This window comes from Cynocephalus volans, chromosome 11, assembly GCF_027409185.1.
Source record: "Cynocephalus volans isolate mCynVol1 chromosome 11, mCynVol1.pri, whole genome shotgun sequence".
In the NCBI taxonomy this organism is placed as follows: Eukaryota; Metazoa; Chordata; class Mammalia; order Dermoptera; family Cynocephalidae; genus Cynocephalus; species Cynocephalus volans.
Genome location: NC_084470.1, coordinates 896,055 through 911,666, shown reverse-complemented (window position 1 = coordinate 911,666; position 15,612 = coordinate 896,055). Strand labels below are relative to the sequence as shown.

The following is a 15,612-nucleotide window of genomic DNA, read 5'->3' as shown; positions in this document are numbered from 1 at the left end:
CAACCTGCATTCCAAACGCACCTGGGGGCAGCTGCTGATGGGCAGGCACTGCTTCTTGCGACACTCCGTCTTGCCTCTCACACAAGCACAGATGGTACAGTTAATAGAGGACCACATCTCTCCATCCTACAGGAGAGAGCACAGGATTCTGATATCAGCTGGAGGCCCACAGGAGCTGAGCCAACAGGCTATGATTCCTCCATTGAGGAAAGTATTTCTTACCCTGAGGGACGCCATCAGTAGACTAAATGACTCTGGGGTGTCTATCTACACCCAACTGATTTAAGATAAAGATTAGTGAGGATTCAGGGCATGTGTATGAACATGTATGCATGTGTGTGTGTATGTGTTCCCTCTCCAGGATATAAAAAGAATTCTTGTGTGTCCAACCAAGTCATGTTGGCATCTTGCACTGTTTACTTAGTTTTACCCTAGGAGACAACCAAGTATGAACTTTCATACATGATGCAATAACAAAGACCTAACTTCCCCTTGTTTGATAGGACTGAAATGTTTAAGCTGTACCAGGCACCAGCAGTTAATCAAGATGTCCAGAGTGTTAGTTTATTCTCACATGTGCCATGGTTCTGGACCATGCGAGGAGCAGAGGCTAATCCAACTGATTCCAGTGCCCAGGCAGACACGTGATGGGCAAGCCATCCAAGGATGCGGAGCTCAGACAAAAGACTCCCAGAGCCATGCACATCCTGCCTCTGCCTGCCTGGTACTCTCGTTTCTCGCAAAAAGCAGGATAGCACTTTGGGACACATTTCCGAGACTAGGCCCTTGCTCGGACAGGAAGAGCTATTGGAGGAAGTTCTTTGGTGCATTGGATTTATAACCAGCCATTGCCAAATGTCCAGTTACAAGAAGCCCTTGTACATCTGGAGAACAGGCAGGGATGTGCATCCTTGCTTGAAGGAAAAAAGATCCCTGACAACAGAGTTGAGCCTGAGAACAAAACAAGGACTCTTTCCTGGGCTTGCGGGTCCAAATAGCAGATTTTGTTAAAAACAGAGAAACAAGTTCAGATCTTTGACTCTTCCTCCTCCTCTTCCCTTCCCTCACCTTTTGAAGCTGTTTTAAAGACTTCCTACCATCCAGAGCCTTTCAGGGAAGAAAGACCAAATTGGTCTACCCTAAAGGGCATCTGACACTTCCAAGTTCTCCGAGGACACATTTCTAGGACTCGGTGTCTCTGTAAATTATTCCACACCTCAGCATTCACAGGAACCTTTTTACAAGGTGACTTGAAAGTGCGTGCCACATAACGCCACCATGAGAGTGAGTCTACTTCATCCAGGTGCTCTGGAGACAGACAGGAACTTTACAGTAACAGGGTCATCTGAGTGGCTCCAGAGCCCAGTGTACACACAACACACACGCATCCCCCTATGTCGGGCATGACATGTCCTGTCACCTCTCCCACCAACCAGGAGGTGTGGTCTGGGGCAGCACAACTGAGTGGCTTCCACATCCGACTTGATTCTGAGGAACTTGATTCTAGTGGGTACCATGTGGTAACACCTTCAGGTACAGAGTGATCCCCCCACCCCTGGGGAAAACAGACTAGGTGGGAAGTACTTTGGACAGAGCCAAAGATCTACATTCTGAAGTTTCAGTGGTCCCTGCACAATCCCACGTGGGGTCCTCAGAAAATAACATAAAATGCCTGAGAAGGGTATGAGCTGGCCACAGACAACCCTATTGCTCAGCTGGAGCAGGGCTCTCTCGCCGGCGCTCGGCTGCTGTGCTGGCCATGCACACATGAGCACTCTCACCTGAACATCTTCCAAACGAGAAAACGTTTCTTTGACAAGGTAGCTTTGTGAAAATCTTCTAAAAGTATCAGGCTGTATAGCTCCATCAGGATCTTGAGAAGGATCGTCATGTTGACAAGTGTTACTGAGCACCTCCACCTGGCTGAGGCACCCCTGGGCATTAGAGCACCCACAGCTCACCGGGCCTTCAGCTCAGCCCCAGTCACTGGTGGCCACATTTAGAAAAGGCAATAATGTTTTACGTGTCCGAAACATTTCAGAAAACAACAATAAAGCCAAAGAAAAACATTTATCAGAATTGCTCCTCTGCCCCTACTTGCACTTGATTCTAAACACATATGTAGATATAATATTGTAATAAATAAATACATTATACTGTATATATACACACATACATATGTAAATGTACATGCAAATTATGGAATAGTCCAATCTGCATTGTGTCTGGAGCTTTTTCATAGTCAGGACAGGAGTACATAGTTTCCATGAGCTTGGCTCATGACATACCTGGAAAATCTTGTTCCCAAACTTGCACACTTTGGTGTCCTCCAGGGGCACTCGCAGGAGACAGTCTTCACAACAGCCCCCCTCACCTCTGTCGCAGCTGCCAGGGCGGGAGCACTTCTTCTTACATACCACAGTAGAGTCCTGGGGGCCCAAGGCAGACTAGAAATCAGAAATGATTTTCACCTCTACCAAGCATCCTACCTAGCCTCCCTTTAACAACCCACAACTAACTGTTTTAAAACATATTCTGTAGGAACCATATTTTAATTCATGACAATAAGTCTTTCATTCACTTCTAAATGTTATTTGTCGATTAAATACCTGGACTAGAGTACAAGGGGGCCGTGGAGAGTGTGGCATACAATCTCCACCTTCCGAGGGTTTACAATTCCATGAGGCTGATGAGGCTGCACCAGCCAGCCCGTGGCAGGAAGGCCCTCCTGGCCAGGGGCCTGCCCCCTTCCTCTTTTGCATCCTGCAAGAACAGTCTCCCCTGCGTCTCCTCCAGGCTTCATGCCACCTCTTGGAATCTAATGTGAAGGCAGGATTTCTTTGATCAGAGAGTAAAAGCTCACAGCCAGTGCAATGCCTAGAGATGAAATGCCTCAAGTGTGTTCTGTGTTTACAAAGAAACCGAAGGAACCACTCCAAAGCTGTACCTGGGTTCTAGAGCTCTACCACGGACGGCATGAACTTAGCCTCTGAGGGTGACAAGCTCATATCTGTAACTTAAAGGAGTATGGCTTGATTTCCAAAGAAACGCCGTCCCTCCGATCACTTCTCAGGTGCACCGTGCACCTGAAACGTAAGCTACACCTGGCGCATAGAAATCATTGCCAAGTCAACTCATAGACTGGAGAGAAATTAGTCCTTTGTCAAACTGCATGTTCTGATCTTTAGTTTGAAAAACAAGGGCACTCACTGGGTCTCCAATAATGCTTACTTCACTGTAGCTCTCCCAGCTTTCATTAGATATACACATATATATGTCATATATGCACACATACATGTATTATATGTTATATTATATACACACACGTATGTTATATGATGTGCATATATATATATATATATATATGTATGTATACAAAGGTGACAACACTGCAGGGAGAGGAACCCTCAGATTTGAAGGCACAGAGATCTGAAGCCATACTGCATTCAGAGGACTATTAAACAGTTTTCTGTCCCTGCCATGGAAATCATGAGGAGCTCTGGGTGGGAATGCTGGATTGGGAAGCTCCAAGCAGATAGAAAATAATACTGAACTCCAAAAATGATTGTAGCTCGATTCTTCAAGCACCCAATCTCTCAAAGATGACTGTTAATTCATACTCTGATTAAACAACCTCTTGAATGAAAAATATAAGTTACACTGTTTGGTAAGCCCTGGGACATATTGCCTAATCACCTCTCGAAGAATTCATGAGACTCAAGGCACTGCAAACATAACTAACTCCAGTTCACAGGACGCCTGTCTTCCTGCAATCAAGAAAATTGGGAATGCTACGTGTTTCATTAAGAACCCGGTATCCTCAACAGGAAGCCATAACCTCTGAAATTCCTGATGGAGAAGAGACGTCCTGAGGTTGGAGGCCAAGACAAGGAGAAGGGGTTGCTCTGTGTTGACTGTGGGATAATACAAACCACGGGATGAGGAAAAGGCCTCGGGAAAGTATTCTCAGGCTTACGGATTACTCCATGTTTAGTGCCAGGGAACAGACAATTCAGCCCTGAGCCAGCCTCCTCCTGAAGCGGTGCATGCCACTTACAAAGCATGCCTCGAGTAATCAGGAACTTCCCAACGCTAATCCCAGCTGCTGACTCATAGCTGACATTAAGCAAAGCTTTTCTCTTTCCCTCTCTAGCCCTTTAGCTACTAAAAACAAAACAACAGCAATCATCAACTCCAAAATGCATTATTCTAAAATTGTGTCACACAGATGTTTGGATTAACTCACTAATGAATGATTCTAAAGTCCATGATAAATGCCTCTCTTCTTGGTTTCAAAAATTAATCACTGCATAAGTACAGTCTATAAATGTGTGACATGTGTCCCTTAAACATTCTGGAGCTGTGTAATTCCTTCTTTACGAGTAATTAGACTTCTGGTTGCCTTTTGAGGAAAGTGAGCAGTGCCTCAAGTAAGACATGGTACAAGGAACAACTCATAAGCACTCTCTTCCCAATGCCAGGTTTATCTAGGTGACACACTGTCAACCCATGCCTTTCTTTTCACTTGAATGTGATTAAAGCCATTTTCACTGCCAGGTGTGTTACAGAATTCATCTCAGATAATTAGAGCCAGCGAACACTGCCATCTGTATTTGTCTGATTCTAGCAAATCCTCAGGACAGTCCCTCAATGTTGGGTTCTCACCCCCAAGTGCTAACGTGTTGGTCCTTGGAATATGACAGTGAGTTATAAATGTGGATACTTCATATGAATTTCCTTGTGACCTTAGTGTGATTTCACTTTAAAATGTCATCAGTAATGCCTCCTGCCAGTAGCACACCATCGCCTTTGTCTATAATGTCAACACTAAAGCGCGACCTGTTACTCTGAACCACAGCCTCTCGGAGCCACCTTACCCTGCAGGTGCATGCTGTGCAGTTATCATAGAGAAATGAGGAGCCATTGTCATAAACATCACTGCGAAAGAGGCAGCTCCCAGAAGGGAGATCAAACACTTTCCTCTGACCTAGAGAGAAACAACAGTACAGGGTGAGCAAAACAGAAGCCAGGTATGTCCGCTTTTTTCATCAGCAATTACATCATGGTACTGTTCAACATTCTCTCAAGACCAGGTAAATCCAGTGCACAAAAATAGAGCCTTGGGTGACACATGCCCAGGGGATCTTCATGGGCCATTAAAGAGTCATAGTTAAAAAGAGTTTGATTCCAAGATGAACCTCGTAAGTGCAACAAATCTTTATTACATGTCCACCATCATGAGTCAAGATGACAAAGACATAAGCAGCCTGCATGGAGCTAACAGTGGGAAGGCAAACCCACAAGAGATCATTTCAATACAACAGTATGGTAAATTCTGGAAAGAAGCCACCCTGGGAACTGGGGCACAGGAAGGTCAGAGGAAACTTCTTGGAGGATGTGATACCTGAGCTGCACCTCTCAAGGAGGACTAGAGCAAAAAGAGCTAACGAAACAGCATCAACCATGGTCTGAGACTCTGTGTCCTCACAAAACTCACCTGTTGAAACCTAATCATCAGTGATGGTGTTAGGAGGTAGAGCCTTTGAGGGGTGATTAGGTCATGTGGGCAGAGCCCTCATGAATTGAATTAGTGTCCTTATAAAAGAGGCCCAAGAGAGACCACTCATCCCTTCCACCACATGAGGACACAGTGAGAAGACACCATCTATGAGCCAGAAAGCGGGCCTTCACCAGACACCAAATCTAGCACCTTGATCTTGGACTCTCCAGCCTCCAGATCTGTGAGAAATAAATTTCTGTTATTTAGAAGCTACCAGTTGATAGTATTTTGTTACAGCAGCCCGAACAGACTAAGACAGCATCTCAGTTAGGAAACTGCATAGAGGCATAAAGGCTGAAGCTAACTCACAGGGGGCAGAGGCGGACTCCAGCTCCATGTGCCAGGAGTCCCACCTTTCATAGGCCAGCATCTCTGTAGGACTTGCTCAGTGTTCCCTGATGTGAGGATTGGACTGGCCACCAAAAGGGCCCAAAGAGCAATCCCAAATAAGGAATACCATCCAACTTCCTCCTTCCTTGCAGCATTTGAGTTTCTACTCCCTGACGCCCATCAACACATTTCTGAAATGTTACTTTAACTAAGGACTAAATTCAGAAGCCAAGGATTCAGGCTCACGGACCAAATTTACATCCACACCCCTCTTTCTTCTTGTAAGAAGATTAGTGGCCATCTGTATTTACCAGTAGGCCTGATAAAATGCTGAAAATACCTACACGCACATAATTCCTGTTCTCCGAATTAGAGTTGTTGGAATTACTGTTAGCAGCAGATAAGAAAAAGTGCTGTCAGAGGAGCATCAAGGCCAGGATACAGTGTGGACATAGAATTGAGTCATTAATTTGACTCTCACCACCGGCAGAAAACTCACTGACAAAAGATGACAGGAAGGTATAGTTTGGGTCCCACGTACGGACTCCCTTGTGACCAGGAGCAGTTCTCTGGGCGTCACCGACGTCACTCATAAAATGGCATCGGCAATGCCGCCTTGCCAGATCACCACTCTATCTACAATGTTAATATTAACCTACACAGCCGAAAACTCTTAACGTAATAATTGTCAATATCTCAACTAACACAGATATTCTTACGTGCATATCCAGGGCCTGAGTCTCCTGAACTTCGTGAGAACTTACAGACTAAATTAAAGGATTACTTGCAAAATACAAAATTCATGCTTTCCCTAAATATTCCTCTAGAGAACACATCTAGAGTTACCCTGGACTGTCAGAAAACTGTGTCAGCTGGAATCACGTGAATTTGGCCCATCACACTATAATCACTTCGGTCAAATAACACCTTAGTTTTAGGTCATTATAGTATTAGAAGTATCAATAAGCAGTTATACTTTTTGTATTTACTGTAAAAGTGATGGTGAAATCATGTTTTCACTACTATAAACATTGTCCTCTTTTTCTCAATTCATCAGAGATATATTTTTTTCCATTAAGAATTAAAAATAGCTCTACTTCCGTTGAGTACTTCTTGAAAAATTGTGACTAACCTGGTTTGCCTTTTTTCCTACCTTTTATCTACAAGTGCTTCATGTATTTTGTAAGTGGCCTTAAATCCTTCTCGGTAAAAGGAAGAAGATAAATATACAGATGCAGAGCTCTATGTAGAAGCTTCCTTCTCTGCCAATGAAAATCCATCTTCTTCACGGCTGAGCCCCAGATGGCCTCCGCAGAGGCCCTGGCACCTCTTAGAATGAGCGGCCCCTTGCTGTGTCCCTATAGGCTTTGCTTGTACTGTCAGTACAGTGCTCAGTAGTATTGCGTGGGTGGATGGACGGCTGAGTAGATGGGTGGGTGGACGGCTGAGTAGATGGGTGGATGGACGGCTGAGTAGATGGGTGGATGGACGGCTGAGTAGATGGGTGGGTGGACGGCTGAGTAGATGGGTGGATGGACGGCTGAGTAGATGGGTGGGTGGACGGCTGAGTAGATGGGTGGATGGACGGCTGAGTAGATGGGTGGATGGATGGCTGAGTAGATGGGTGGGTGGACGGCTGAGTAGATGGGTGGATGGATGGCTGAGTAGATGGGTGGATGGACGGCTGAGTAGATGGGTGGATGGATGGCTGAGTAGATGGGTGGATGGATGGCTGAGTAGATGGGTGGATGGACGGCTGAGTAGATGGGTGGATGGATGGCTGAGTAGATGGGTGGGTGGACGGCTGAGTAGATGGGTGGATGGATGGCTGAGTAGATGGGTGGATGGACGGCTGAGTAGATGGGTGGATGGACGGCTGAGTAGATGGGTGGATGGATGGCTGAGTAGATGGGTGGGTGGATGGCTGAGTAGATGGGTGGGTGGATGGCTGAGTAGATGGGTGGGTGGACGGCTCAGTAGATGGGTGGATGGACGGCTGAGTAGATGGGTGGATGGACGGCTGAGTAGATGGGTGGATGGACGGCTGAGTAGATGGGTGGATGGATGGCTGAGTAGATGGGTGGATGGATGGCTGAGTAGATGGGTGGGTGGATGGCTGAGTAGATGGGTGGGTGGATGGCTGAGTAGATGGGTGGATGGGTGGCTGAGTAGATGGGTGGATGGACGGCTGAGTAGATGGGTGGATGGACGGCTGAGTAGATGGGTGGATGGACGGCTGAGTAGATGGGTGGATGGATGGCTGAGTAGATGGGTGGATGGACGGCTGAGTAGATGGGTGGATGGATGGCTGAGTAGATGGGTGGGTGGATGGCTGAGTAGATGGATGGATGGATGGCTGAGTAGATGGGTGGGTGGACGGCTGAGTAGATGGGTGGGTGGATGGCTGAGTAGATGGGTGGATGGGTGGCTGAGTAGATGGGTGGATGGGTGGCTGAGTAGATTGGTGGATGGATGGCTGAGTAGATGGGTGGATGGATGGCTGAGTAGATGGGTGGATGGATGGCTGAGTAGATGGGTGGATGGATGGCTGAGTAGATGGGTGGGTGGATGGCTGAGTAGATGGGTGGATGGATGGCTGAGTAGATGGGTGGATGGATGGCTGAGTAGATGGGTGGGTGGATGGCTGAGTAGATGGGTGGATGGATGGCTGAGTAGATGGGTGGGTGGATGGTAGGATGGGTGGGTGGATGGTAGGATGGGTGGGTGGATGGTAGGATGGGTGGATGGATGGTAGGATGGGTGGGTGGATGGATGGATGGATGGATGGATGGATGCTAGGATGGGTGGATGGATGGTAGGATGGATGGATGGATGGTAGGATGGATGGATCCATGGATCTATGGATTGACTGATCTATCAATTGATAATGAACTAACAGACTCTTCAACCTTTTCTTGTTTATCCCCCTGAATAAATGTTTCCAATGGCTTAAATTATCCCTCACTGAAATGTGAATTTTACCTAAATTTATGGATATAAAGTTCTTAGTGCAGTGCTTAGCACTCATTAAACACCCAAATAAATGGCAAATGGTAAGTACTATCATTATTAGTGGTGGTATAATTCAGATCTGATCCTGGGCTGTGTCTCTCAGAGGTGTGTTGGGAGCTGCTCTGTGTACACTGATGTCTGATAAGACTCTTCTGAAAATGAGAAAAGCAAGGAAAGAAAGTTGAAATGCAAACAGCAGAGGCATGCCCGGTGGATGAATCCTCCTCAAGGAAAAATTTAAGAGCAAATCAGCCCCATCAGCCAAAAGTCTAATTAGACCAAGCCTTCAGCATCAGTGTTGCTTTTTTCCTCTCTGTCTTTTGTTCTGTGGATATGTTTCTTTTTACCATAAAAGAACATAAAATCTTACCCTAATCCCAAAGTCATCATGGCCCCAACGTAAAACATTCAACGGAGAGGTTCTGAAACTCTGTGTACAACCTGACTTAAGCCATTTCTACATCATTCTACTGGGGTTTAGCCCAACCAAAGAAAGGTCTCATATGCGGGAATTTAATGAGCAAGTTACCCAAAACTTACTGTTCCTTTTATAGTCTGTCTTATAACCACAAATGAACAGAAAAGCCTGCATTCAATACAACAGCCATTGCACATGTGGGAAATTTCTGAGCTGTCTCAGCGTGTCCACGGTACTGGGTTCAAAGCATTAATGGAAACTGCTCATCTCTTGGCCTGCTCAATGCCACCTCCTCTGTGAGGACTTTCCCCCTTGGACGGACACTGTCACCTCCGGGACCCACAGCGTGTTGATTTCTACCACCCTGAACTGGCCCATTTTATTCTAGGGGCACAAGCACACCTGTAAGTGGACATGTCTTTAATCAGTCATGTCTGAACAATTCTCTTTTTTTCTAATTATTTTATTAAATGTGAATGTGTACATGGGGCAGGAGGGCAAACATTAAATGAGTTGGCAGAAGAATCCCTTAAAGAGGAGAAAACTGTCTTACTTTAACAAAATACCTTTATTTGCCAATTTGGTTGTTTAAAAAAAAAATAGACTTCAGGTATGGCTGTGGTAACCCGAGAATGAACAAAAATAAATCACCAGGATGTTTTGGAGTTGGAGAAAGCAAACTCTGAATGAAAGGGGCAAGGATTCAAGGAAAGGGTGTGTACAGTAACTGATAGGAGGCTGAAGTCCAAACAGAAGAGACAGGCAGTGAAACTTTGCTAGAGGCAAACTAGCCAAGACCTTTTCAGAAGAGGGGCTTAAAATTCCATTTTATGTTCACCATGCTTCTCTATAAACTAATCACCCCCACTGGCTGCAAATCTTCAGTAAAATCTGCTGTACAAGTCTTGATGCAATGGCACCACAAAACGTGAAAAGACTTTGTCCCTGAAAGGACAAAATTATATATATATATAATTATGTGTGTGTATATATATATATATATATATATATATTTTTTTTTTTAAACAAAAAGCAGAACAGATCAAAAGAAACAGCAGGAGCAGAGGCACAAAGCCAGAGGCAAGCAGGGAAAATATCAGCCCCTCAAGGATCTCTGCAGATTCTGGGGGTGGCGGGATGTTCTGTTGCATGTGTATGGTGAGTCAACATATTTTTATTTGAATCTTAAACAGTCTGACCTCAAGGAGCTCAAGGGCCCAGGGATCATAAAGAAGCCAGAGAGTCTCGTGCTCTAGAGACTCCCATCGTGGGTCTTCTCTCCAGTGGCCACACGCATGCTGCCCCCGTGTCATCAGGGAAGCTGGGCTGCAGCAGGGTAGGGTGTGGGTGCAGGAATCACGCAGACTCAGGCTCAGACACCAAGGCCACCACTCACTGGTTGTGGAACTTCTAGGAATTTACTTCCTTCTCAGTGCAATAAAACTAATAATAGCCCCTACATTACTCACAGGAGTTACATATTTCATACCTATATTTCACAGCTTTTTGAGAAGATTAAATGAGAAAAAGCACACGAAGCGTTTAGCCTGGTGCCTAGAACATGTTGAATGCTTGGTATTAAAGCGCTCACCCTCTCTGTCCATTGGCTGTTGCTCGCATTTCCTTCCAAACCCCTCATTTTCTGGCACGCTATCTCCTCGCTTGCTTTTGCCGCTAAAAGTAGCACTAGTGTGCATTCTTCAACGTGTTTCCTCCAGTGCCTTTGAACTTCCTTCCCACCACCAGTCATGTGCCCAGTTAAAGAGAGTTGCTTCAACACTCTTCTCACCACAGAGAGTTCCTTCAACATTCTTCTCACCACAAGGGGACACTGCCCCAGGTTACCTGGTGCACCAGGTTCAGATACAAGTGTAAGGAGAGAGAATCGGCCTGAGGTACGAGTGAAACCCATACACACCTTTCAGTCACATCATTAGGAGGAGCAGTTGTCTCTAACAAGCCACGAAATAGGACAACTTGGGAACCCTGAGATAACAATGTGGATAAACACTGTCAGCAGAAACTCCAAGAAGAAATAACATGGTTCTTTGACCCAAACATAGTCACTCACCCAAACATTTGGGGCAGCACTGTCCTGGGGGGATGTGACTAAGGTGCTGGGGACAGGAGAGAATGGGACAGACTTCTCTCACGCACTGTGTCCTGCCTCCCTAAGAAAAGAGAGAGAGAGAAAAAAAGCACATTTAGAAAAGCAAGTGCATATGGATTAAACGAACAAGATATCTGGAGCAAACTTAAGGCCCTGCCCTAGGAGCAGGTCCCTGGGGGATTGCTCAGGTCCCAGTAACCTCTCCCAAGCATCCTCTGATCTTCCCTGGAGGACATACGAATTGCAGCTGCAAAAAGACTGACTTGAAAGATGACCACAGCGTCACCTCCCTCCACCCGCTGGCCCCTCTCTCTGTCTTTTTCCTTCTCAGGACTAGCTTTGGGCTAGGTCTAGGGTGACCACGTGTCTTGGTTTGCCTGGGTTTGAGGCCTTCAGCACTACACCTGGGAAAGTGTCACGTAAAGCAGGATGAGCAGCCACACTCACGGGTCACTGCCTCTCTTTCCACCCAGCAGGGAGCAGAGGAGCCCTGTGGCGTTCGATGGGATTTGTCCTCCTCTTTCAGGCCCTGTCTTTCTGAAGACCCTGCAGGCATCTTTGTCCAGGAGGGTTTCACTTTCTGCCACAGCTTGAAGCTGTGCAGGTCTCAGCAAGACTCCAGCTAGAGGAAACAGCCGAGCTGCTGAAAATGAATGAACACACTGACAGCTAATGTTCTGAACTGCACTGAACTCACCGAGTTGACCAAATCTGTTTCATTAACTAATTATGAGGTTAGGATGACCGGCACTGGAAGAACTGGCCCAGCCTCAGAGGCCTATGGGAAAAGTTTCAGAGCCTTCGAATATTTTCCTTGCTCCCTCGTTCTCGTTTTTGGTCCTTTCTGTCCCTAGCACCCCTTTCCTCTGACACAGATATGCCCCCTTCTCTAACCTCAGCACTTCCCCCTTCCTCGGCTCATCAGCATCCCACCCCCTCTGGAACGGGAAGGTGCAGACTGCCCAGCCCCCCGATCCCCTCTCAGAGGCGCCTGCTGTTCCAGCCTGAGCAAGCTGTACCCGCACATGCAGAAGGCTGGGGCAGGGGAAAAAGGACTTTCCAGTCAATTTACATCCAACAAACTTGCACGGCTGATGTACAAACTGTTCTTTGCAATATGAATTGCTATGAACTTTATGAATAATTAAGGGTTTTTGTTTGTTTGTTTGTTTAGAAAATCAATAAATTTGGTAAATAGATCAGTAGGCATGTAGAATTTCAATGGATCGGCTTTTCTCGGATTTGAGCTAGAAACCAAACTGGTAGACTTTCAGGTACCCATTGTCTTGAGCAGACACTTCATATCTCAGGAGACCTCAGGAAATGAGGAACTTGGGCCTCGAAGAGCCCAGGGCCCCACAAGGGAAAGATTCGAGTTCAGGCATTTCTTGCACCTTCCCCACCACTTTCTGTGTTAACCGCAGGCACTGCAGAAGACCCCCAGTTGTCAGGATTCTGCTGGCTCCCATCCCAGCACACGACTAGCACCTGTTGTCCCTGCCTCCCTTCCTGTTCTTGCCATTTTTATTATTACGGCTTATTTTTTGGTGGGGACAGATGAAAAGTGGAGAGCAAGTTATATGCCTTTTTAGACGCGTTATTGTTAAGCTCTTTAATGTTGGATCCTTCCCCAAACCAACAGAGAACATGCAAAAACACCACATAAAGCTCTTCTGTTTTTACATTATTCCCAGATCAGCAAGAATCACTAAAAATCTCCCAAGAATCCCCAGCTGCTCTGAGATTTCTCACTCAACTCTTAAAGTTAGGGGCCTTTCATCCGACTTCAGAGGTGTGTAACCTGAGTCTGGGCCCGACCCTGAGGTCACCACCAGCTTGTATGTAAAACACCAAAGTCAAATCTACAGGGACGACACCATGATGCTGCCCTTAGCTTTTAATTTCAAAGAACTTCATCTGCAAGCAACTTCCTGAAATCCTGAAGCCTCAGGCCACACAAGGTTGCCTGTGTGCTGGCTTCCATTAGGCGCACAGAGAGCACATTCCTTTCTTTGATATTCTCTGTTCTTGTTGGGTCAGCATCTATTTTTCAAGTGTATTTTAAAATTAAAATTTTTAAAATATTGTATAATTGCAAAAGAGTTAACTTGCCCAACACATTGGAAAGCTGGCAAAAGATTATGTGTACTCCAGTAATTTTCCTTAAAACAAGGTCAGAGAGCAAATTTTGCATCCATAATACAACTGCAGTTTGCATTTCCCCAGAGTCCGTTAAAGTAACCTGAACTCCAATCTGGGTTTGCCGGTTTAGTCAAGTTTTATTTTGTTTGGGTTGCAGTATTGTGGCACAGCCCAAGTCCCAAGCCTGCATTCCACTTAATGCCTCCGAGGAAAGTCCAGGCCCCTGCTAAGAACACAATTGCTGCTTACAACCTGCTTCTGTGATTTCAGCTCAGCAGGGAATCTGGTTAAACTGTAATATGTGGCTATGCTATAAACTAAGAGAGTTAAAATAGTAGAAGTAAACATCTCTGTTTCTAAAAATGAATGAATTTCTACTGCAACCACACTAATTCGGGCTCTATCAGATTATCACAATAGTTTTTGTAGGGGACGTAGAAAAATTGTAGTGGAATAGTAGAAAAATATAACTTTAATGTACGCAGTTCTGTAACAAATGCCTGAGTAAAGAAGCTTCTAAGGGGCCATACAAAGGTCAGGCCCAAGCACACTAAACATTCCAAGGGAGGGAATGTCCCCCACTGGTTCCAGGAACTGACTAGTTCCTTATCTAAAGGCCACCTGGCAAGACCCCAGGGAAGATAAACGATTGAGAAATGTGCTGTACCTTATCGGGGTACCAGCCTGCTAAAGCCCACCTGTAAATCTAGAGACGCCACAAATCTATCAGGGTACCAGCCTGCTAAAGTCTACCCATAAGTCTAAAGGTGCCACAGATAACCAACAACTCATCTTGTCACAAAGATCTGTTCAGAAAAACTGTATAAAAGATGCCTGTATTGTAAACTGGGGGTCACTTCTGTCCAGGAGACAAGGTGACCCCCAGCATGCTGGAATAAAGTTCCTCTTGCTTGATTGCATCGGTCTCAGTCTCATGGTCTTTGTGAAGTGAGCCGTCCCAGTCTGTAGGATTTGTGCATGGTGCACGGATCTTACATTTTCTCACTGGCTTCCTTGCCTCAACTCTTGTCCACTCTAATCCATTCTGGAAGTTTCACTGTGTCCAGGACTCCTTTCCAGCATCTATCCATCATTCCATTATTTTACCAAATATTTGCTTAAGGCCCATCATATGCTGGGGATACAGTGGTGAAGGAGCTTACATTATTACCAGAGAACAAACACTGAGGATGACTGGCCACTGAGTTCAGGATCATGTTCAACCCACACAGGCTAAAAGCAAATGTAGAAGAGCCTAGTGCCCACCAAAATCTGTTTCCTTTGTCTCTCGACACAGCTACACTGTGTTTCCCAGACTCCCCTGGAGTTAGGTGTGGCCATATGACTAAGTTCCAACCGATGGAAGGTGGATGAAAATAATAGAGCACACTCGTAGGCCTGCAGAGTGACAATCCTTCACACGCAATCCTCTTGCTCTCACTCTTTCTCTGGATGGATGCCAGGTGAATGGAGTGTGCATGTTACAAAAATGGAAAGAGCCTGGTTCCTTGGGTCACCACATGGAAGTATACCCACCAGATCCCTGCAATGAACTGTGAAATGAGCAAGAAATAAATTTTGCTGCATTATCAGATTCGACAGTTCTTTATTACATTACCCTATTTTGTCAAGACACCTCATAATCTTCTCTCCAATCATCTTTCCAACCAACTCCAACATTAAGAGAGGGTTCCAGTGCATCTTATTTCTTTATTGCCCCCAAACACATCTTATGCCTTCCATCCTCTTTATACACACCTCTTTCCCTCTGTCCCCCCGTCACTGACCTCTGTCAAAACCCTGCTTTATTTAAGGTCAATCTCAAGCCTCTCCCCACCTGTGAAGCCTTCCTGAGCCCTTCAGTTCCCAGTAACCTCTTCCATCTTCCCATACCTCCTCTTTTGTCATCCATACCCCTGTATTTTGGGCAAATACATATTTTGGGGCAAATACATAAAAGCTTAATTCTGCAAGGCAACATTGGTTTTGCCTCCAGGGTAGACTGTCCTGAAGACAGGGACCAGTCCTATGTGTCTGATG

The 15,612-nt window shown here is 45.7% G+C and overlaps 1 protein-coding gene across 2 annotated transcripts in view; it reads right to left on the bottom strand.

The window, feature by feature from the left end:
• BMPER (BMP binding endothelial regulator) overlaps window positions 1–15,612 on the bottom strand; it is a 250,380-nt gene that overhangs the window by 110,080 nt on the left and 124,688 nt on the right. For both annotated transcript variants that reach the window (XM_063115102.1, XM_063115103.1), the window contains exons 7-10: window positions 11,392–11,491; window positions 4,878–4,987; window positions 2,289–2,429; window positions 22–126 (exon numbers count right to left, since the gene is read on the bottom strand). In XM_063115102.1, the coding sequence (XP_062971172.1) occupies window positions 22–126; window positions 2,289–2,429; window positions 4,878–4,987; window positions 11,392–11,491 (456 nt within the window). The remainder of the gene's footprint in view (window positions 1–21; window positions 127–2,288; window positions 2,430–4,877; window positions 4,988–11,391; window positions 11,492–15,612) is intronic.